The 22970-nt window shown below is 33.1% G+C and overlaps 1 protein-coding gene across 2 annotated transcripts; it reads right to left on the bottom strand.

Moving 5' to 3' along the window:
- Nucleotides 1–5087: 5087 nt before the first annotated feature.
- On the bottom strand, nt 5088–22507 carry LOC106054570 (uncharacterized). 2 transcript variants are annotated; one of them, XM_013210492.2, is made up of 6 exons: nt 22366–22507; nt 10814–10980; nt 8057–8083; nt 7708–7885; nt 7006–7132; nt 5088–6292 (listed from the first exon to the last, which is right to left on the bottom strand). In XM_013210492.2, the coding sequence occupies exons 2-6, from the start codon at nt 10901–10903 to the stop codon at nt 6241–6243; spliced, it is 474 nt and encodes a 157-aa protein (XP_013065946.2). In that variant the 5' UTR covers nt 10904–10980; nt 22366–22507; the 3' UTR covers nt 5088–6240. The 2 variants fall into 2 exon arrangements, with proteins under 2 accessions (XP_013065946.2, XP_055893487.1); XM_056037512.1 differs by lacking the exon at nt 22366–22507 and adding an exon at nt 12009–12025.
- Between the last annotated feature and the right edge of the window lie 463 nt (nt 22508–22970).

Here is a 22970-nt window from a genome sequence, read left to right as displayed (position 1 = left end):
TCATATACATTTATTTCCAATTTACATTAGGCTATTATTTAGCATCTCTATCAAAAACTCTTAATTAAGTGTAACGTCAAAGTTATATGTTTAAATAGAATCTTATTTTGTTCGTCACTGGTGTGTTCGAGGACATAGGGTCATTGCACAGCAAGGTCGTAGTTGAAGATTGTGTACACTTTACAAGTTAGTTTAAAACTCAGTTGACATGAAGAAGTTTCCATACATCCCAAAGAGAGCGTAGATGGTTCAAGCCAAGGGAGACGTAGTGTGCACAGACTATATCAGGGGATGCATTAATTAACTGTCTTGGCTCCTCAGTGACTATTGTAAATGTTTAGAAATAAAATTATATTGTTTCTTTATGAAGTGTGTTCATCATTATAGGGATTCCAAGTTTTAGAATGAATGCTTTATAGTTTAATAAAGAATATTTATGTTTGGCTGACTTTATACTTTAAAATACCGAAGTATATCCAGCATTACGATGGTGCTTGAGTCATTGTACACAATCCTATGGGAAAGTTATACTAAGTTGTAACATCACAATCTCAACCACAATATATGCAATCGCATCGCAAAATCTATAACAATCCCATCATTACACAAGAATTTGCTTGATAAATTAACTAAACAATTTTAAGCTCTTTAGAATGTCATGTAGAGATACTATTTCTTTAGCCTCTTCATCATAAGTCATACGAATCGGAAGTTTCATTAGTTTATATAGATATTTTAAATTATTTATTTTTAATATATATGCATTTTTTTATATACATAATCTGTAGGCACACCTAATATCTGTAGGTGTCCACATAAAACACTCCGGCGGGACGTATGTGGCCAGCGGGTCGTAATTCGCCCACACCTGCTTTAAAGTATAGTCTATGAAAATCAAACCATTTAAAGTTTTTCTGTCGTCTGTCACAGGTGTGCCTCTCAGATAAAGTGAGGTGGGGGGGGGGGGCTATACATTCTAAAGAACTATACGTTATGATGAGGCTGTTGAAATCGTTATAGCGTGAACATTCAGTTGATACGAAATATTAGAAGACCTACAAAAGTAATTCTTTTAATTGAATGGTTCCAAAGCAACATAAAGTATATCTGAAATAAAATTGAACACAATAATGCAGGTGTCACTCCCAGAATAAATGATTCAAATTATATGTATAATAAAATTTGATATATAATTTAATAATTCAACTAGTTAATGATATCAGTAGCTAGCCTTTTAGGATTAAAATATCATTTATGTCTTTGTAAATAACATTTGTTTACATTCTCTTTAAATTTTTGCATATTGTTGTAACCCTGTTCCTCTCTGACTACCCTGACTAACCATTTTTATCCACGTGCAAAGTAGGGTGGTTTTTGCTTATGATGTTGGGCGTAAATGACATTGACTAGAGTGTAAATGTGTTAAGAAACTTTAGATGATTTTTTTTTTATTTCTTGACTGAGGATTGTTTTAGTGTTAGTGAATCGGGATATGTAAATTTGATTTGGAGATTGTGACATTATTTCTTTTTATCGGAGATATTGATTGATCATAGTTGGATTGTGCTTCTGCAATCGAAGAGATACCAGCGATCTGAGAATCGGTGAGTTGTTTTCTTTAATTCAACCCCCACGTCTTAACAATATGAACATCAAAATAACTATCACAATTTATTTCGATTTTCTTCTTTTAATATGTTAAATATTTAGAAATAAATGCATGTCCTAAATGATATTTCAATATTATTAGTGATTTAAAAATTGGTTTCTTTTGTACATCTTATAATTCAACAGCAGAACAAAGTTATTCTTTGGAAGCTTGTGACCAACACCACATCCTCAGTGAAAAATGAAAGTTGTCTTCTAGAGCTGTAGTATGCAAAAAAAAAGGATCTCATGATTTTTCTAGAGTGACTAGAGTACACATGCATAAATATATTAAGAAAAAAAATTAGATGCAAGCTTAATTAGAGGTAAGAAGCCTTTAAATTAAGGATAGCTCTTTTTCCTGACTAAAATACAACGTTACTTAATTATTGGATTGATGTCCTTTACAACATCAGTGACATGACACTGTTGAGAATATATTATTTATTCAACCTTGTAACTAGAGATAAGAGTTTCATTATTTGTTTGGCACAAGTGTACAATTTAGAAAAGCAATATTGATGATTGCTTCCTAAACCAAACCTCCAGAAGAACGACGAGGGATGGCAGCGGTCAAGGTTTCAACCCAGGACCATCAAAATGACAAGCAGAGCGCATACCACTCAAACAGGCAGTCTTTTGTATATTTGTGTATTACAAATGGTATGAATCAGTGTAATAGGAAACTACTTCACTAAAATAATTTTAATAGAAACCCAATGACTAAATTGGAATAAGCCAGAAACTAAAAAGATCGTAGGGTTCATGTACTTTATTATTAAATGCTAAACCCAGCTTTTTAAAGATTAAATTAACATATTCAATCTTTATTTTTAAGCTTAAATAAAACTGAGGAGTTGTAGAACGAGTAAATATATTTTTTAAATATCTAAAGCAGTGAGGGGAAAACTATGGCCCTAGGACCAACTTCACCCCAATTAAAGGTTCAATCCTACCGATATATAATTTAATAATTTGAAATAACAAACTAACAATGTAAAAATGTTACAGTAGGATTTGATGTAACATCAATTAACTACATCTTAAGAAACAATATTAAAAAAAAGAAACAAAGCAAAGCTAATTTCAGAGCAGGAACTCAGCACTTACAACTCAATCTCTCAATAATGTAGAAGTTATTTCTAAAATTCATTAATAAGTAGTTACGAATATTTGATTGACAAATTGGTTAGTTTTTAAATTGATTCATGTTTGTATGTACAATAACTAATTTTTTCCACTTCCTCGGAGAATGGGGTGTGGTAGCAATAACGAGTACATCATCTAAGGGGGGCCAAACCCTACATATTTAGCCATACCTTTGAACACCGACATACTGAAAGATTAATTCCCTCGTTGGTTTGAAACAAAATAATTAAATACCAGAAATAAATCGATTAATTTGTTAATGTTTTTAAATTCTTGTCTTGTCTATGCCAATGAATAATTGTGCCAATTTTCAACTTGATCCGAGGTTGGATGTTCGAGAAATGACGTGTTTCTACCAGACAGACGGACAGACAGAGTAAGTTTATATAAGCTATGTAAAAAATATATCGTTTCATAAAGTTTTTTTCAGGAAGACATGCCAGGCAATACGTAGATAACTTAACGAAAAATTGTAACCAGAAGATTTTAAAAAGTTAAAGCAATTGTAAAGGCATATCAGCTTGACCTTTTTATATCGACTTTGAAATTGTCAATCCAAAACTAAGGTTTGAATTAATTGAACTTCAATCTTATAATCATCGCAAACAATGTTTTTAGAATGTTGCATTGATATAGCTTTACAAGGTCTTGTCAAAATCATACTATCCCAATTTAATATTTCATGTGAATATTTTGCATCTTCATTTATTTGAGAGCATCTTTTTTTAAACAAAAAAATTAGACAACTGTGCCTCATAAATAGATTGAGAAATGCACACCACAGTTCATTCGTAAGTATAACTGCGTCCCAAAAAGGTACCAAATTACGACAATCCTTATCAAACCACTTTATCATCAACTAAAAAAAAATTAAACATTTCTTTCTTGATTTTATCCTTTTTAAAAAAGTTTGCCCACCACTGATTTAGATGGTTTTAAAACGTTTTCAATAAGAACAAACTCATAACATGCTCTCTGAAGGTTGAACTAAAAGCTGCAAATATGAACAAGTGACTGCATGCGTTGATTAAGTCAATTATAAATATAAACACAGCTGCTGTTGTAAATTCATCGTTGTACTTACGAAGCATGTAAAACTCGGGCTCAGCAAGTTGCGCGATGTAAAATACAAATCTAGGGAACAGATTTATGATGTACACTAGAACAACAACTAATAAAGCTTTCGAGACTTGTTTCTCTCGACTTGGTGCCTTGGTTTTAAGAGACGGTTGTTTATGTAAATATTGCGAGTTTTTCTTCAGGTAATAAACCGTGGCAAGAGAGAAAAGAGACATTAGGATAAAACTAATGGCTGGAATTAGAATGGCTTGGACTTGATAATACACCATGAAAACCGCTGATTTCTGATAATAAAAGTAACTGAAGACGTAGATGGCCACAGTTGTGTTAAAAGTCTGACTATATTCAAACTTGATGGTGTATGCAAAATAAACCACAACGTAGGCGCCGAATGTGCCAATGGAAATGATGACCACGGAAAGAAAGATCGTTGTGGGCGTTAACAAAGACTTGGCTGTGAAAGGTTTCCAGACACACAAGAATCTTTCCACTGAGAGAAAAGCTGCCAAGGAGAAAGTCACGTAGCCGGCGTATATTGTGGTGTACTCTATGTAAGGAAATGTAATGTTGTCCCACGTGACACCAAACGCTTGATCGACGAAGCTGATGATAAAGTACATCTTGGCCATCAGTCCACAAACGCATTTCAACCAATTCCATAATGCAATAGATGTCATTGTGATTGTTGTTCCTTCTTGAAAACCTTGTTTATAAAAGACCAAAAGAGTTAGTGTATTAGTGATCATACCAATAAAAGCAAGGGGAAATAAGATCCCAAATCTGACGTCGAAGATTATTTCTCCCAAGATTTCGCTACTAACAAAATAACCCATGTTCAACGAGGTTGTTAGTAACAACTTCTTTAGAAGATTTTGCATATATGAACATATGAAAATGTAGATTTTTGTTTAAAGTTTGCTTATAGTATGACCAAGATACAATATTCCGACCAAACTTAAAGCTTTCGGAGAAAAATATTGATTTTTTTTAAATTACAACTCGGTGCGACATAACTACCAGCAGTATATCATAACTGCAGGGGAGAGCAGTCAATTTTCTATCATTAATTGTAGCGCAGTAAAGTTTAATAATCATTCTTTTTCTTTAATATTTTTTTTCAAATTTATTTCAGAACTACTTCAAATTTTAAACCGAGCAACATTAATCTATGAGTTTATCGAGTCGCGCACATTAAAACAAGTCAATACCAGTGTTGTACTAAAGCCATTTTTTATTTTAAAATACGTTAATAAGGTACAATTAGTCTTCCGCCATCACCAGAGAAGCAATGGACAAATAGTCATGTATAATTATTTCCAATTTAAAAAGGAATATACTTGTTATATGGAAGTCACAAAAGCAAACAGTTCTAGTTCTAATAGTAGTTAAATTTATTAGCAAACATAATTACATGACTTTATGGGTTTTTTTTTTGTTTTTTTTTGTTTTATTAAATACATGTATTTTGTTTGTCTGAGTAATGACTTTTTGTCTCTATCATAAAAGTGTTCACATACTACAGGGCAGACATACATGTAAAGGGATGTTTCATTACTAATGATCTCAAATCAAACTAAAAATTGTAACATCAAACAATGCCACCTTTGAAAGAATTATAATTTATGCACATCTCCACTTTCTTACACTGTAACAAGATCTTCTACAAAATAATACAGGAGAAACGAGTTTTATTTGTTTTGTTTTTTATCAAGTTTCGGAATTTTCTTCGAAATGACGAAACCTCCTCCCGGAAGGCTCAAGATCCTAGTCGACAAGAATTGAACCAGGTATCAAATTGACATTGTGGCCCTACAGCCCGGAGCACATGTCATACAACCTGGGAGCCGATGCCGCTGCATGGCTTGAAGGTTGTAAATATTGTCTCTCAAACTGTTTCTCAACATAAAATAATAATTTCTACAGTGTTGGTAAATATCACAGTTAATTTGTACACAATATATTCTATAAATATTTTGTTTTTTATAATAAAGAAATCAAAGAATCAAATTAAAAATAAGCATAATTTGTTTATAAAAACATAAACAATATACATTTGGACATTAATTTAAAATGTAAAAACGGATAAATATATAAACAAAAAGTAATTAACCATTCATAAAGACACATGTGTTATTTTCTTTTTCTTCTTTTTTGGCTCATCAATCAGATATTGTGCTAGCTTGGCAGTGACTGAGCGTAAAGGATTCAGAGATGAGCCACTTAGCGAGGAGAACTTGTTAGTCAATGAGGTAACCACTTGAATTCATATCAGTAAATAGGAATCTTGCTGTTCAGAGTGACAATTTAATTCTTTAACGTTTGAGATTCTATTTGCCGTTAATGTCTCAGAGCTGCCTTTATCTCTCAGCTCTTTAGATCGACAGTTAGTTGACCTCCTTTACTGTTTATAGAATAGCTGAAGAGGAAAAGAAACAAAGAACTGTGTAGACTAGGATTAAACCACTTCAGTTACTTATAGCAACAGAAACATCTCTGTAAATCATTAACTTTATAACAACCATGGTGGAGGCTAAGTCATAAGTAGGAAGCTTAGTGGTGTCTCCGGTGTACATTGTGAAAACTACGGATTAATTTTTGTGTTGTTTTTAAGCACTGTAGAATCAAATTAAACACCGAATCATAAGAAATATTTTAAAAAGAAGACCACTGTAAATAAACTTTAGCATGAAAACCTCTAACATTAAGTATATTATAGTTCTCAGTAGCAGTGACTATAAACACTTTAATGAACACATATATCATTCGAGTCACCAAACACGTGAAACTCTTTGGACGGCATTATAAGCGAAAATAATGTCACAATGGCCTCTCTCAGCGAACTCTCTCTTTTAACGTTAGGCTATGCCCCTGAAATACAACACTTCAGTTACTCCCAAGTTTCAGGTAGCCACATTTGTTCCTAGGATTTTCACAAATTTACACAATTTTGTGAAAGATCGACTTAAACTGAGTATTGAAAACCTAATTTGAAAATTTGAAAACCTAATTTGAAAACCTAATTTGAAAATTTGAAAACCTAATTTGAAAACCTAATTTGAAAATTTGAAAACCTAATTTGAAAATATGAAAACTTAAAAACCTGATTTGAAAACCTATCTTTGTACTAACTTTAATCCCTTTTTCTCCAGGTATTTTTGGGTCTCCATCTTTAAAACAGGAAAATTGTTAACACTGTGCAGGCCTCTACCAGTGATGATATTTACAAGTCTGCTACTAGTCTTATTTTTATGATAACCTGTAAAGATAATAAATATAAATATGGATATATAGAAAAAAAATTTACAAGAAGATAATAGTTTTTTATTTCCTAGACACCTTAATAAATATTTCCCCCCATCCAAATGTTTCTAAGGTAGCATCAATTTCTAGCATTCGTTTTTTTTAAAGGTACACATTATAATAATATTTTTCTCAAGTACTGGATCTTAGAATTGATACTTCGCAATAAATATAACTTAAGATTTGTTTATATCAGATGAATTGTATTGAATGATTTGATTTGCCAGCAAATGAAGCGAAAGAAATACAAAAAAAAATGTTGAAGTAAACTAACACACAAAACAAGCTGCACTTTTAAGGATAGAGGTTTTAACCCTAAGAGTTTAGCGTTGTAGACATTGAGTTCCAAACGTTGTTCTACAAGACTGGCTGAAGTAAGTACACAGTTTGTGGTTTGAGCTACCAACAGCAGCAACCTCCGTATGACTAGAGAATCATCTTTTAGATAGCGAGAGACAATGTCTTCCATACACATACATATTAACAAACGAACGCAATCAGTCCAATCAAAGGCAATACATTTCCACTCACTGTTTTGGTTGGACAGGATGAACTGATCCACCGCCTGTAGCGCCTCCTGTCTTGTTTTACCATGAAGGTCAAGTGTTGGCCTACGCTGGGCCGCTTGACCACCATCTACGGCATCGTCCTCATCAAGAATTTCAAGTAGAGAGTAGTCTCCAGTTTGGTGTTTCTTGAGCCCATAAGGCTAGAACATAGATAGAAACATTGCTCATTTGTATCATATAGTATTCAAGTATTTAAATACAAAATTCTAAATAATGTTTGCCTGACTACTATTTAATTACTATTTAATTACTATTTTAATATATATTTAAGGTAATTGTTTTGTCAATGTATACACACTGTCACTATATACCTTGTCTTCTCTGCGACAGCACTTTCTCTATAAAATAGGACAACAAAATGTATTAAAAATTTAAATATAACAAATAATATATTAAATACAATTTCATAAAATTATTATTAAAACAAGGACTGCTAGATTGTATTAAATTATTGTTTCGTTAAAAATACTAGCTTAATCCAGATACATGCGTTAATATTAGCAACTAACAGTCAAATCTAGTTTTAGCCATAACTCGTTGTGTAGAGAACTTTGAAATGTGGTATGCGATTTGAAACGTATCGATGGGGCACAGTTCGAACCCTGCTCACTGTCAACTAACGCTGCTCTGCCCAAGGTTTGATAACTCTGGGCTAGGTAGTAAGTATTCTCATTTCTGAAGCAAGGTCCATAAGTTCAAATTAGCCTTACGCATTTGCGCCCAACGAAGCTCAGTATGAAGAGTTTTAACTGTAACTAGATGTGACTGGATGTAAAACATTAATACTAACATAACATCACACACTCTGTGAGCCAGTGTGGGCTAGACATTAATACTAACATAACATCACACACTCTGTGGGCTAGACATTAATACTAACATAACAACACACACTCTGTGGGCTAGACATTAATACTAACATAACATCACACACTCTGTGTGCTAGACATTAATACTAACATAACATCACACACTCTGTGGGCTAGACATTAATACTAACATAACAACACACACTCTGTGGGCTAGACATTAATACTAACATAACATCATACACTCTGTGTGCTAGACATTAATACTAACATAACATCACACACTCTGTGGGCTAGACATTAATACTAACATAACAACACACACTCTGTGGGCTAGACATTAATACTAACATAACATCATACACTCTGTGTGCTAGACATTAATACTAACATAACATCACACACTCTGTGGGCTAGACATTAATACTAACATAACATCACACACTCTGTGAGCCAGTGTGGGCTAGACATTAATACTAACATAACATCACACACTCTGTGGGCTAGACATTAATACTAACATAACAACACACACTCTGTGAGCCAGTGTGGGCTAGACATTAATACTAACATAACATCACACACTCTGTGAGCCAGTGTGGGCTAGACATTAATACTAACATAACATCACACACTCTGTGGGCTAGACATTAATACTAACATAACAACACACACTCTGTGGGCTAGACATTAATACTAACATAACAACACACACTCTGTGAGCCAGTGTGGGCTAGACATTAATACTAACATAACATCACACACTCTGTGAGCCAGTGTGGGCTAGACATTAATACTAACATAACATCACACACTCTGTGAGCCAGTGTGGGCTAGACATTAATACTAACATAACATCACACACTCTGTGGGCTAGACATTAATACTAACATAACAACACACACTCTGTGGGCTAGACATTAATACTAACATAACATCACACACTCTGTGTGCTAGACATTAATACTAACATAACATCACACACTCTGTGGGCTAGACATTAATACTAACATAACAACACACACTCTGTGAGCCAGTGTGGGCTAGACATTAATACTAACATAACATCACACACTCTGTGGGCTAGACATTAATACTAACATAACATCACACACTCTGTGAGCCAGTGTGGGCTAGACATTAATACTAACATAACATCACACACTCTGTGGGCTAGACATTAATACTAACATAACAACACACACTCTGTGAGCCAGTGTGGGCTAGACATTAATACTAACATAACATCACACACTCTGTGGGCTAGACATTAATACTAACATAACATCACACACTCTGTGTGCTAGACATTAATACTAACATAACAACACACACTCTGTGTGCTAGACATTAATACTAACATAACATCACACACTCTGTGTGCTAGACATTAATACTAACATAACATCACACACTCTGTGGGCTAGACATTAATACTAACATAACATCACACACTCTGTGTGCTAGACATTAATACTAACATAACAACACACACTCTGTGTACTAGACATTAATACTAACATAACATCACACACTCTGTGTGCTAGACATTAATACTAACATAACAACACACACTCTGTGTGCTAGACATTAATACTAACATAACATCACACACTCTGTGGGCTAGACATAACATCACATAACATCACACACTCTGTGGGCTAGACATTAATACTAACATAACAACACACACTCCGTGAGCCAGTGTGGGCTAGACATTAATACTAACATAACATCACACACTCTGTGTGCTAGACATTAATACTTACATAACATCACACACTCTGTGGGCTAGACATTAATACTAACATAACATCACACACTCTGTAGGCCAGTGTGGGCTAGACATTAATACTAACATAACATCATACACTCTGTGAGCCAGTGTGGGCTAGACATTAATACTAACATAATATCACACACTCTGTGAGCCAGTGTGGGCTAGACATTAATACTAACATAACAACACACATATGGACTTTTTTAAAACTAACCCTAATTGAATTACAAATTTAAACAAAAAATCGCTGGGTATAAAAAACAACATCCTCCTATAGTTTATCTAAATAAAAACAACAACTATAATACTACACAGCTCTTGTAATTGCTCTATTATGTGTATAGATAAGGTAACATTGACTCATACTACTCAATGAATAAGATTTTAATGTTTGGTCTTCAAATGTTGGACATTAATGAATTGATATTTTCTTGCTCACAGAGTGTGATTTTATATTAACATTAACTATTTATACTCACGATTTTCTGTATCAGTAAGCCTAGCAACGTCAACCCTACTACTGATAATAGTACAGAGAGCACAAGTACAATTAGCCAGCATTGTTCCATTTTGTTGAGACTTAGTTCCAATTAACTTTGTAATTCGCTTCAGATTTGTATTTCTTTGGACATCTCAAGTTTTGTTTCTGTTATATATACAGAGGAAAATGTTCGATTGAGATAGGCTCTAAAAATAACATACAGCATTCATTTACTAACGCTTTGAAAATTCGGAAATTCCCCTTTTTTCTTTTATAGTGTATATAGTACCTATAAATAGCAACATTTTTTCCCCATTACTACAAAAGATAAAGTGATCACTCTGTCATCGGTTTCGTCTAATGTTTCGGTATGAGTTGTTATAATTAGAGATTACTTAGTTGCTAGTTAAAGCCAAAAGCAAAATAGGCAAGGCATGCTCCTTTAAAATCTACTTATTTTTCAGATAGTATATTGTATTTAAAAAAAATATGTAATATAAAAAAGTTATCTACAGTATGCTTAGAGGTACCAGACGTCCAGCTAAAGGATATTTACTAGGCATTGTATCTTACCATATCTTATAAATTAAAGACGTTCCTTCAAAAGTGAAGATAATGACGTCCTATATGTGCTCATGTGTTAATCTAGAGGTGCATGTTAATTAAAGACTTAAACTGCTAAATTCTTTGTTATTTCTGATTCAGGCGATCTATTCAATGCTCTAGTGGCACTTGGCAAGAAAGAGCACTTGTAAGATTTTGTCCTAGCATATGGGATACGAAATGTGCCTTTATCTTTGTTTCTTAATGAGTATACTATTATTTTTTCAAATTTATTTGTAAGTTATGATTCAATATTGAATGTATTATGTTACTTTACTTCTTCTTATGCTGTCCTAAAGTATCTCTAAATTGACTAATTTTACTAAAGCTATTACTCTAGTCAAATGTGAATATTTGTTTGTTAAAAATCCCATGGCCTCATTTTTTTTTGTCTGTGTTAAGAAGTACAAACAGAAATGGCATATTTTAATAGTGTTCTAACCAACATTAAATAGTGTTGCAATCTGTAAAATGTCTTAGAATGAAGACTAAATATCTCTTTCATTTAAAAAATAATAATTTCGTCATTATGGTAACTTTTCATTAATTATAAAACCTAGGAATTTTTTGAGTTTTTAGTCTGTGTTTACCATGCAAAAGATAAGTAGTTCTTTTAAGTTTTTTTTTCTTTTTGGGGTTTTGTTGACAACTGGCATTATACTGAGTGGACTAAGATGTCCGCCTTTTAGTCTGTTATTTACTTCAATCGATCTCTATCCATCGATACATCATCTTAGTCCTTGGATGTGATATGAATGAAAACAATGTTCAGTTGTTTGAGCAGTTTAGCAGTAGGAAATCATTTGCAGGACAGAAAGATGACATCTTATGACAACCATATGCAGGAAAAGTTCCTACATGTTGAGGGCTGTTTGGTGTTATTCGTGTGTTGTTGACGGTCGTTGACTTGTAGCACCAAACTGCTGGTAGGTAACTAAAACACTGTAGGCGTATTATATCTTGAAATAACTCGAATAACTTTTTTTGTGAAGAAAACTAAATATAATTATTATTGCAACATAGACAAACTCAAGTTGAGATGAAATGAATGTAGTAGCATTTAGTCATAATATAAAATGGTATTTTCTACAAAATGTAACTCACTACTACAACATGTCTTTACACTATGGAAAACATGTCTTTACAAAATGGCATCCTTGACTCGTCTGGGGTACCCACGACAAATCGTTGAATAACGTTTCGTTCACCGACAAATCGTTCACGACCATTCGTTCACCCGACAAATTGTTCACCAGACATTCAGTTACAATTTATTCACCCGAAACGTTCGGGAACACGACTAATCGTTTACCGACAACGGGTTAGTTCACTAGATATTCCCATATTGCTATTGTAATGACACAAGATGCGTAGAAGTTGATGTGAATCGGGTTTTTCCTAAGTAATGTGAAGAGTAAGAACAGAGTAGGTTGATGAACAAGAAGAATAACGGACAAGACGCCTAAGAGGACGACGCTAGGCTAGCGACGACAGAGGACTGTGCCCTTTTTATTGTTTATTAAATTGTTGAAGTTATCAGCCTGCGTTATTAAGTATATTCTTGATTCATTCTGTTGTTGTGTCATATGGACTCGCATGCACCAGTAACATAGATAGACTCATCAACAAAATAGACCATCAACAGATGTGGCGACCCACGACGGCCAGGGCGTCATTTTGATCTACAATCTAGTTAACTTCGTGTTCTGGATATATCTATCTACAATTCTACACTTGGCGAAGTACACTGGAGAAGTACTGGATTAACATTCGTTTATTTCTACTAGATCTACCCTACGTCTGTGCTAATTATCTGGACTGCAGCTGGATTTTGGCATCTTTGTTCCAGTGGATCTAGACTTTCTATTAGAGAAAATTCGAAACCGTTACCAGCGTCTAGCTTTGTCAGCCATGTTGGATATTTTTAGATTGAACTTGGATCTATATTGACTAGATCTATATCTATTGTGTCTGAACCCAGAACTATTTCGTCCGTGTAAGTGATTTAGGGCAGTCCGTCGTCAGTATACCTCTACCTATATACCTCAAGAGTGAAGATACCTCATTTTGTCAGGTTTATCTGTTTATTGTGAGTACGGGAAGTCACCTGAGTCTACATATCTAGTATCTACAAGCTGATCGTTGGAGTCACCTTGTCAGGTTTGTTTTTCAAGCTATTAATTGACTGTTGCAGTGTTGCTGAGCTTACAATCTAATCTACACACGAGTGATGGTATACCCTACTACCACACTGCGTGACCATCTATTCAACTTGTAAAGTTGACTAATTTATATTCATCAAAAGAGAGAGTTGGACTTAGTCATTTTTTTTACCTCTCTTGAGACAGCACCACCAGCTTGTCTCAGTATTGACTTATGTTCCTGACCTGAAGACAGAAGCCAGCACCAACAGATCATCAAGTGGAACCGGAACCTTGGAACCTGACCAGAGGACTTTATCTGAGAACCGTACCATACTGTGGCAGCACCAGGAGAGATTGGCCTAACTCAGTACTGCCTGTCGAATAGCCTTTGTGGGAGCACACCTTGCCTTGCCTAAGACTAAGACAGTGGGGAACTTGTGTGGAACTGACCGTTGTAGCTCCGTGGACTGAACAAAGGGGATCTAACTAAAGATAAGTTTATTTTTTCTCTCCATTATTATTAAATTAAGTCTATTAGGGACAGTAGATCTTTGTTAAGAGCAGGTTGCCTGATAAGGGCGTCATTATAGGACACATTAGAAAGTGGACCTGCTCCATTTAATAAAGTCTCGATGATTGTTTAGATTGTCTTGTTTTGTTCGTATCCACGTACATTTTATTTTTTTTTAGAAGTCAAGTGAAGTTATCTTTATTTGTCTCTTTCAGTGTATACTTCCTCTAAAAAGTCTCATCTCATTAGAATAGATTTATTTTTTTTGTGTCTTATTACGTTTATTTTACACTATTCTTATTATATATTAGTAATTTTATCTTAAGTAGATAAGGTAAGCCACGTTTAATCTAGATTATAAATTCTAGATTGTTTCCAGGTATTAACTAAATTGTTATACCTATGAGAGCCTTAGATCTATTTTATCCTGAGGACAATTGAGTCTAAGGAGTAATTATTTATATATAGATCTTTTTGTCCCGATTAATCGGTTGACATTATTTTATAGATGTGTTTAAACACAGTCTAATTGGTCAGAATAAAATTTTTTGTCAGTATCACTGGATTGTGATTTACTGTTGGAGGTATAATATTGATTTATCTATTTGAAGTTGTATTGAAGTTGTATTGAATCTAGACTAGTGACTAGAATAGTCCTAGGGGTATTTATTGGCAAGAAGTAAGTCCATTGAATTAAGTATTGAGGTATTGATATTTGTTTATGTGGCCTAAAGTAAGTCCACTGAATTAAGGTGATATAAAATTTTGAGTTGTATTCAAGTATTGTGGCTGTGAGTAAGTCCACTGAGGTAATATTTGTTAATATAACATTGAGCAAAGGTATTTAAATATATATATATTACAAGAAGTATTTGAAAGTGAGTTTTTGTGAAAACTAAATTGGGATATTTAGGCCAATAGGGAGGCCATATCAAAACTATATCGAGACATTGTTTAAAATAAAATAAGCATAATGGCAACAGCTCCAAACTTTGATTATATGGAGACTTTTCGCCAGCAAATTATTGCTGAGGCTAAACAGCTAGAACTTAAAGGAAAGGACCTAACTAGCTATGTACAGCAAATGGTGACAATAGAGAGAGATAGAATAGATAAGATAGAAATGGAAAAGAATAAACTAGATGCACAATTAATAAAAGAAGAAGCAGATAGGAAATTACAATATGATCTTGAGAAATTGAGAATTGAAGCTGAACAAAATAAACAAAAAGTTAATAGCAATAATACTAATGATAGATCTAATACTAATACTACCAATGCCCCAGACAATCACATTGAAACCAATAATTGTAATAATCACACAAACAACACTAATATTTCAAGTGATAACAACCATTGGTTGAGGAAAAAACTACAACCCTTTCAGGAGGCTAGAGATTGTATTTCAGACTACCTAAAGAGATATGAAATTAAAATGGTTAATTGCAATATAAGGGAGGAAGAGTGGTCTCAAATTTTGTTAGACTTTGTACAAGGGCAAGCTCTTACAATTTGTCAAAACCATAATCATACTGTACAAAATAGCTACCAAATTTTAAAAAAGGAATTGCTGAATGCATATGGACACAATGCCAGCACATTCAGAAAAAAATATTTTGAAAACACACCTTCCAATCAGATAGAACCACAAACCACTATAAATTTGGAAAAAGACTATTTTAATAAATGGCTGGGATTTGAGAAGATTGACAGTACCTTTGAGGGATTAAAAAATTTTATATTACTTGATAATTTTGTAGCTAAGTGTGACCCGCAATTACAATCATTTATCAAAGAAAGGAATCCCAAAGTTTTGGATGATGTTACTGAGATAATAAGAACATATAAAAATGCCTATCCCAACAACCTTTTTTCATGTAAAGATAAAAAGAATATTGATCTCGTGGGATATACACAGGAAAACAATGAAAGAAGTAGAAATAGAAGTAGGGATAGCCAACATTTTAGATATAGCAATAGTAGAGATAGGTCAAACAACAGGGATGTTACATGTTATAGATGTGGGAAAAAAGGACATATGGCTATGAGATGCAGGGGAACACAAAACAGGTCAAACAGTAGGAATAATTATAATAGATCAAGTAGTACACATAATTACAATAGGACAGATAGTAGAAATAATTACAGAGCAGACAGTAGGAATAGGTACAGCAATTACAACAACAATTACAATAATAACACATACAATAGGAGTAAAAGCAGGGAATATAAAAATAGAGATTCTGACAGAGTGTTTTTTGTTAGGGAAAATAAAAACAATTTTGCTTTCTACCCAGCTTTTATTAACAATGTTCCAATAAAGGCAATCCGAGATAGTGGCTGTAACACACTCGTGGTTCGGGCTGATCTCATTGAGGCGCAATATTATAGGGGATATACAAGGAAAGTGGAGTTAGCAGATGGCAGTATAAAGGAATTTAAAGTATTTAAAGTGTTTATTGAGACACCTTTTTACACTGGCCATTGTGAGGGAGTAGCCATGCCTAACATGAGACATGATATGTTAATTGGAAACTTAACAGGTTTGAAGGAATGTTCAAGACAGGAAATTGAAGCATGGGAAAAGAAATATGAAAGGTTACAGCAGAATAGGAATACTGAAACAGAAAATTACATTAGTAATATGGTAATAACCAGATCTAAGAACAAGCCAAAACAAGAAACTCAGGAACTTATTGATATGAATGATGAAATAGTTAATGGTGAAGAAGATAAAGAGAAAGAAGTTGAAATACAAGGTCAAAAACAAGACGAAACGCAAGCAGAAAAACAGAAAGATGGAACTGAAGAAATGAAAACAGAAGAATTGAAAGGAATAAACAAATTGGCTCAAGAACAAAAACAAGATAACATCATTGGGAAAACATATGACAGAATTAGTGACAGGAGAAATAATAACCCAATGGAGAAATATGTCATAGAAGAAGGAATACTATTTAGGAAAACAAAAATAAATGATAGAGAAATAAAACAATTAGTCTTACCACAAAAGTATTGGAAGGATGTCATGATTTTGTCACATGACAGTAATTTAAGTGGACATAGAGGTATAAAGAAATGTTTTAGAAATTTAGCAACTCAAGTATTTTGGCCTAAAATGAAAGGAACCATATCAAAATACATAAGATCATGTGATATGTGTCAAAGAAGGGGACTTAAGGGTAAATTAGGTAAAGCTCCATTACAGTCAATGGATGAACCAAATAAACCATTTCAAAAAATAGCAATAGACATCATAGGACCTTTAACTAAAACAGAACATAATAATAAGTACATATTGACAATAGTAGACATGTTCAGTAGATATCCTGAAGCAGTGGTATTATCCAATATAGACACAGAAAATATTATTAATGCTTTAGATCAAAAGTTCATAGTCAGACATGGGATACCAAAAACATTACTATCAGACAATGCTTCTATGTTTACATCTGAGTTATTTAAAAGATGGATATTAAAATATGGTATAGAACACATTAAATCATCGCCATTCCACCCGGAAGCCAACGGGCTTTGTGAACGCCTTAACGGTGTTATAAAAAGATCCTTAGCTAAAATTGTAGAAAATAATCAGAAAAACTGGGATCAATATATTAATTTTGTTCTATTTTCTATTAGAAATAATATTCATGAGGCAACTCAATTTTCACCATATGAGTTAGTACATGGAAGGAAACCTAGGGATGAAATACAAATTTTTAAAGAAAGTTTGATCTTAAATAAAATAGAAAAGGAAAATGACAATGAAACAGCTTTAGATTTAAAACAAATATGGGCGGAAGCTTTTGAGAATAACATGAAATATAAAGAAACAGTACATGAGAACTTAAATGAAAAAAGAAAATTAAGAACATTGGAGGTAGGAGACAAGGTATTACTTTTGGTAATTGACTTAAAAAACAAATTAGGAAAACAGTGGAAGGGTCCATTTGTTGTTACAAATAAAACAAGTGAAGTAAACTATAAGATTAATATGAATGGAAAAATAAAAACATATCATATAAATAATTTGAAGTTATACAATGAGAGAAATGAAAATCAATTTCAAAATTTGGATACAGAAGTAAACAATGAAAATCAAACTCAAAAGTTAGATACAGAAACTGTGGAAAATGAAAATCAAGTAGATGAATGTTTAATTGTTTTAATCAATGAGGAAACTAATGAAAATGATATTAAAAATATTCCTATACTAGAAACTAAAGATAACCAAACATGGGAAAAACTGAATTTAGAAAATTTATCTCCAGAAAAAACAAAAGACATAATAAATGTAATCAGTGATTTTAAAGAAATTTTTTCCAGTTTGCCAGGAAAAACAAATATCATAAAGCATGACATAAAGTTAACTAGTGACAAACCTATTTTCATGAAGCCTTATAGGATTCCATTACACTTACAGGGAAAAGTTAAAGATGAAATAGACAACTTATTAAAACTAGGAATAATAGAACCATCCAATTCAGCTTATGCTTCACCAATAGTTATAGCAAAGAAAAAGAATGGGGATATAAGGTTATGCATAGATTATAGACAGTTAAATAAAATAACTGAATTTGATCCTTACCCTATGCCTAACATTGATGACATATTACACAAATTGTCCAATGCTAAAGTATTTACAAAATTGGATCTGACAAAAGGATATTGGCAAATTCCTTTAACCAATAGAGCTAAACCTTATACTGCATTTATCACTCCTTATGGAATATTCCAATGGAACTTTATGAGCTTTGGGCTTATAAATGCTCCAGCTACCTTTAATAGGATGATGATGTCGGTTATAGGTCATAGAAAAAATGTAATCTGTTACTTAGATGATATATGCATTTTTCATGAGGATTGGAAAGAACATTTAAAAGGAATTAGGGAGATTTTTGAGTTAATTAAACAAAATGGTCTAACAGTTCAAGCAGAAAAGGTAGAGATAGGCTTAGAAGAAATCACATTTTTAGGACATAGAGTTAAAAATAATACTATCAGTCCCATTGAAGATAATGTAAAGAAGATATTAGAAATAGAAATACCAACAACACAAAAACAGATTAAATCAATACTAGGGATGATAAACTATTATAGAAAATACATACCAAATTTAGCAGAGATAGTTGATCCATTAAACCAGTTATTAAAGAAAGGACAGCCTAGAAAAGTGACTTGTAATAGAAAGTGTGTAGAAGCTATAGAGAAAGTTAAGCATATTTTTTCTACAAATTTGATATTGAGATTACCGGATGTTTCTAAAATATTCTATGTCACTACTGATGCTTCTGGTAGTGCTATAGGAGGTTGTTTGATGCAACAGTATGATAAATTACACCCAATAATTTATGTAAGTAGGAAATTATCTGATACTGAGAAGAGATACAGTGTCATAGAGAAGGAGGCTTTAGCTGTTGTTTGGGTTGTAACTAAGTTGGAAAGCTATTTACTGGGAAACAAATTCATATTGTTATCTGATCACAGGCCTCTTAAGTTTATGCAAGAAAAAAGTATTAAAAATGGTAGATTATACAGGTGGTTTCTAATTTTACAAGAATATAATTTTCAATTGGAGGCTATTAGGGGAGAAATTAATATTGTAGCTGACATGTTGTCAAGAGTTACAGTGAGATAAACTGTTGTAAATAATGATTATTCATTTTGATTTGTTTATGCATGTATATATATGTATATGTTCTAGTCAATGGGTATGAATAAGTTGTTTATATATGGACTATATATATTTTATTTCCTTTAAAGGAAGATAACTCAGTAAAATATAAATTGGGAATTTTATTAAATCAAGGGAGATAATTATAAAATTTCAATAATTGAAGTCAAAGGTGTAAATTAAAGTAAGTATGATCATCTACAGTCATTATTTTTTTATATAATCATTATCATCCATTAGTAAAAGGCTAGGTCAGTTTGGAAATGGTAAGTGGAGAGAAAATATACTTATTGGTACCCAACAAAAAAGTTAGGTAGAATAATTTGGAAAGTTGTTTTGACACAAATATTACATTTTGTCTGACAGGAGGGGTTTGGTGTGATATGAGGCAACCACCAACGTACATATAGCCAATAACAGTATTTACTCTGAAAAACTCTGTTTTATGCCTATGGAGTCAGCAAAGGCATCTTCGTATGTGGACTATATACATGTGTATTTACTCTGAAAAACTGTTTTATGTCTGTGGAATCGACAAAGGCATCGTCGTATGGGGACTGTATACATGTCTTGATGGACTTAGTACTATTGGTTGGTGAAACTATTACACTGTACTATACTATTTTATCGTCAATGAGTGATGATTAGAACACCGCATACCAGATATTTTCTTACTAATAACTGTATTGGAACTGTATTGTTTTCTTGGTGTCAACATTCAACTACAGTGTGAACTTTGTGACATAGGAACATGGACAATTTCACCAGGGAACTGATGAAGATGGGAAACATGATGATGTCCATCAAGATCAAGATATATGTTTGTTTTGTCTTTCCCCAAAATTTTGGCCATATATATTGTACAGACATGACAGTAGGGATAGTGTTTTAGACTGAAAAAAAAAAATTGACAAAATTTTTTTTTTGATAAAGGGGGGAGGAAATATGTAATGACACAAGATGCGTAGAAGTTGATGTGAATCGGGTTTTTCCTAAGTAATGTGAAGAGTAAGAACAGAGTAGGTTGATGAACAAGAAGAATAACGGACAAGACGCCTAAGAGGACGACGCTAGGCTAGCGACGACAGAGGACTGTGCCCTTTTTATTGTTTATTAAATTGTTGAAGTTATCAGCCTGCGTTATTAAGTATATTCTTGATTCATTCTGTTGTTGTGTCATATGGACTCGCATGCACCAGTAACATAGATAGACTCATCAACAAAATAGACCATCAACACTATTACTGTAGTTAGTTCACTGGATAGTCCCATATTGCTATTACTGTAGTTAGTTCACTGGATAGTCACATATTGCTATTACTGTAGTTAGTTCACTGGATAGTCACATATTGCTATTACTGTAGTTAGTTCACTGGATAGTCCCATATTGCTATTACTGTAGTTAGTTCACTGGATAGTCCCATATTGCTATTACTGTAGTTAGTTCACTGGATAGTCCCATATTGCTATTACTGTAGTTAGTTCACTGGATAGTCACATATTGCTATTACTGTAGTTAGTTCACTAGATAGTCACATATTGCTATTACTGTAGTTAGTTCACTGGATAGTCACATATTGCTATTACTGTAGTTAGTTCACTGGATAGTCCCATATTGCTATTACTGTAGTTAGTTCACAGGATAGTCCCATATTGCTATTACTGTAGTTAGTTCACTGGATAGTCCCATATTGCTATTACTGTAGTTAGTTCACTGGATAGTCACATATTGCTATTACTGTAGTTAGTTCACTAGATAGTCACATATTGCTTTTACTGTAGTTAGTTCACTAGATAGTCACATATTGCTAATACTGTAGTTAGTTCACTGGATAGTCACATATTGCTATTACTGTAGTTAGTTCACTGGATAGTCACATATTGCTATTACTGTAGTTAGTTCACTGGATAGTCACATATTGCTATTACTGTAGTTAGTTCACTGGATAGTCCCATATTGCTATTACTGTAGTTAGTTCACTGGATAGTCCCATATTGCTATTACTGTAGTTAGTTCACTGGATAGTCACATATTGCTATTACTGTAGTTAGTTCACTAGATAGTTACATATTGCTATTACTGTAGTTAGTTCACTAGATAGTCACATATTGCTAATACTGTAGTTAGTTCACTGGATAGTCACATATTGCTATTACTGTAGTTAGTTCACTGGATAGTCACATATTGCTATTACTGTAGTTAGTTCACTAGATAGTCACATATTGCTATTACTGTAGTTAGTTCACTAGATAGTCACATATTGCTATTACTGTAGTTAGTTCACTGGATAGTCACATATTAATACCGTCGTATATTTCATTTCTTTACATTAAATGTACATACAGGAGATAAATTATAACTTTTGTTTCTATAATTGCCCCCAAAAATGATTGTTAAGAGATCGGGCCGAATCCGAGTTTCTTTGTTAATTTTTCTAAAGCATGAGGACAGCATAGGATACAAATTAAACTTTTTAAAAAATCCGCCTGCCTAGGTATATGACGTTGAGGAAAGCGGAGTACAAAGTAAACATAACTTTCCAAACAATTCTTTGTAAACAACAAAACACACGTGTTGACTTTCTGACACATCTTACATGGTAATGATTACTACTTACGAAATATCAGTGCAGATAAAAGTATAAGAATCTAGTTTCAACTGAGTGCTGTGGTCTGGTCTTCTTCTAGACAGCTTTTCGCTACTGAGCTTTACTGCTGACTCAAAAGACTAAATGAATGTTAGTGTCCAACTGAAACGAGGCCAGAAGGAAATGAAAGTACACGTGTACACACAAGGAATGAAAGAAAACTTTATTGATTGAAACTAGGCTACAAACTAGGCTTGAACTCATTTATGTTACCTCAACATTCACCTACATAATCAAGGAAAACAAACAGTTTAGTGGTTTCAAGTGCGACATCTGCCTCAAACGATTGATTTACTCAGAGCAGTTGGGTTACAAAGTAAGATCTGGATGAGGTATCAAAAGGAAAGAAAATATTTTTTTAAAAGCTAACATAAAGTGTTGTATAAATTAGTTTGGATCAGTCATGCAATTCAAGTTGTAATAGATCTAGACTAACAATAATAAATATTTGCGATTAGAAATATTTTTTAGCAAATGTTTTTGTTGAGCGCAATTTTATGCTTTTAACTTTCACAGTACGCTATGATCCTATCACTTGTCTGGATCTGTTGGGAAAAGATGGTATTTGTGACAAT

The sequence above is a fragment of the Biomphalaria glabrata genome, chromosome 8 (genome assembly GCF_947242115.1).
Source record: "Biomphalaria glabrata chromosome 8, xgBioGlab47.1, whole genome shotgun sequence".
In the NCBI taxonomy this organism is placed as follows: Eukaryota; Metazoa; Mollusca; class Gastropoda; family Planorbidae; genus Biomphalaria; species Biomphalaria glabrata.
This window is presented reverse-complemented; position numbering and strand designations above follow the sequence as displayed.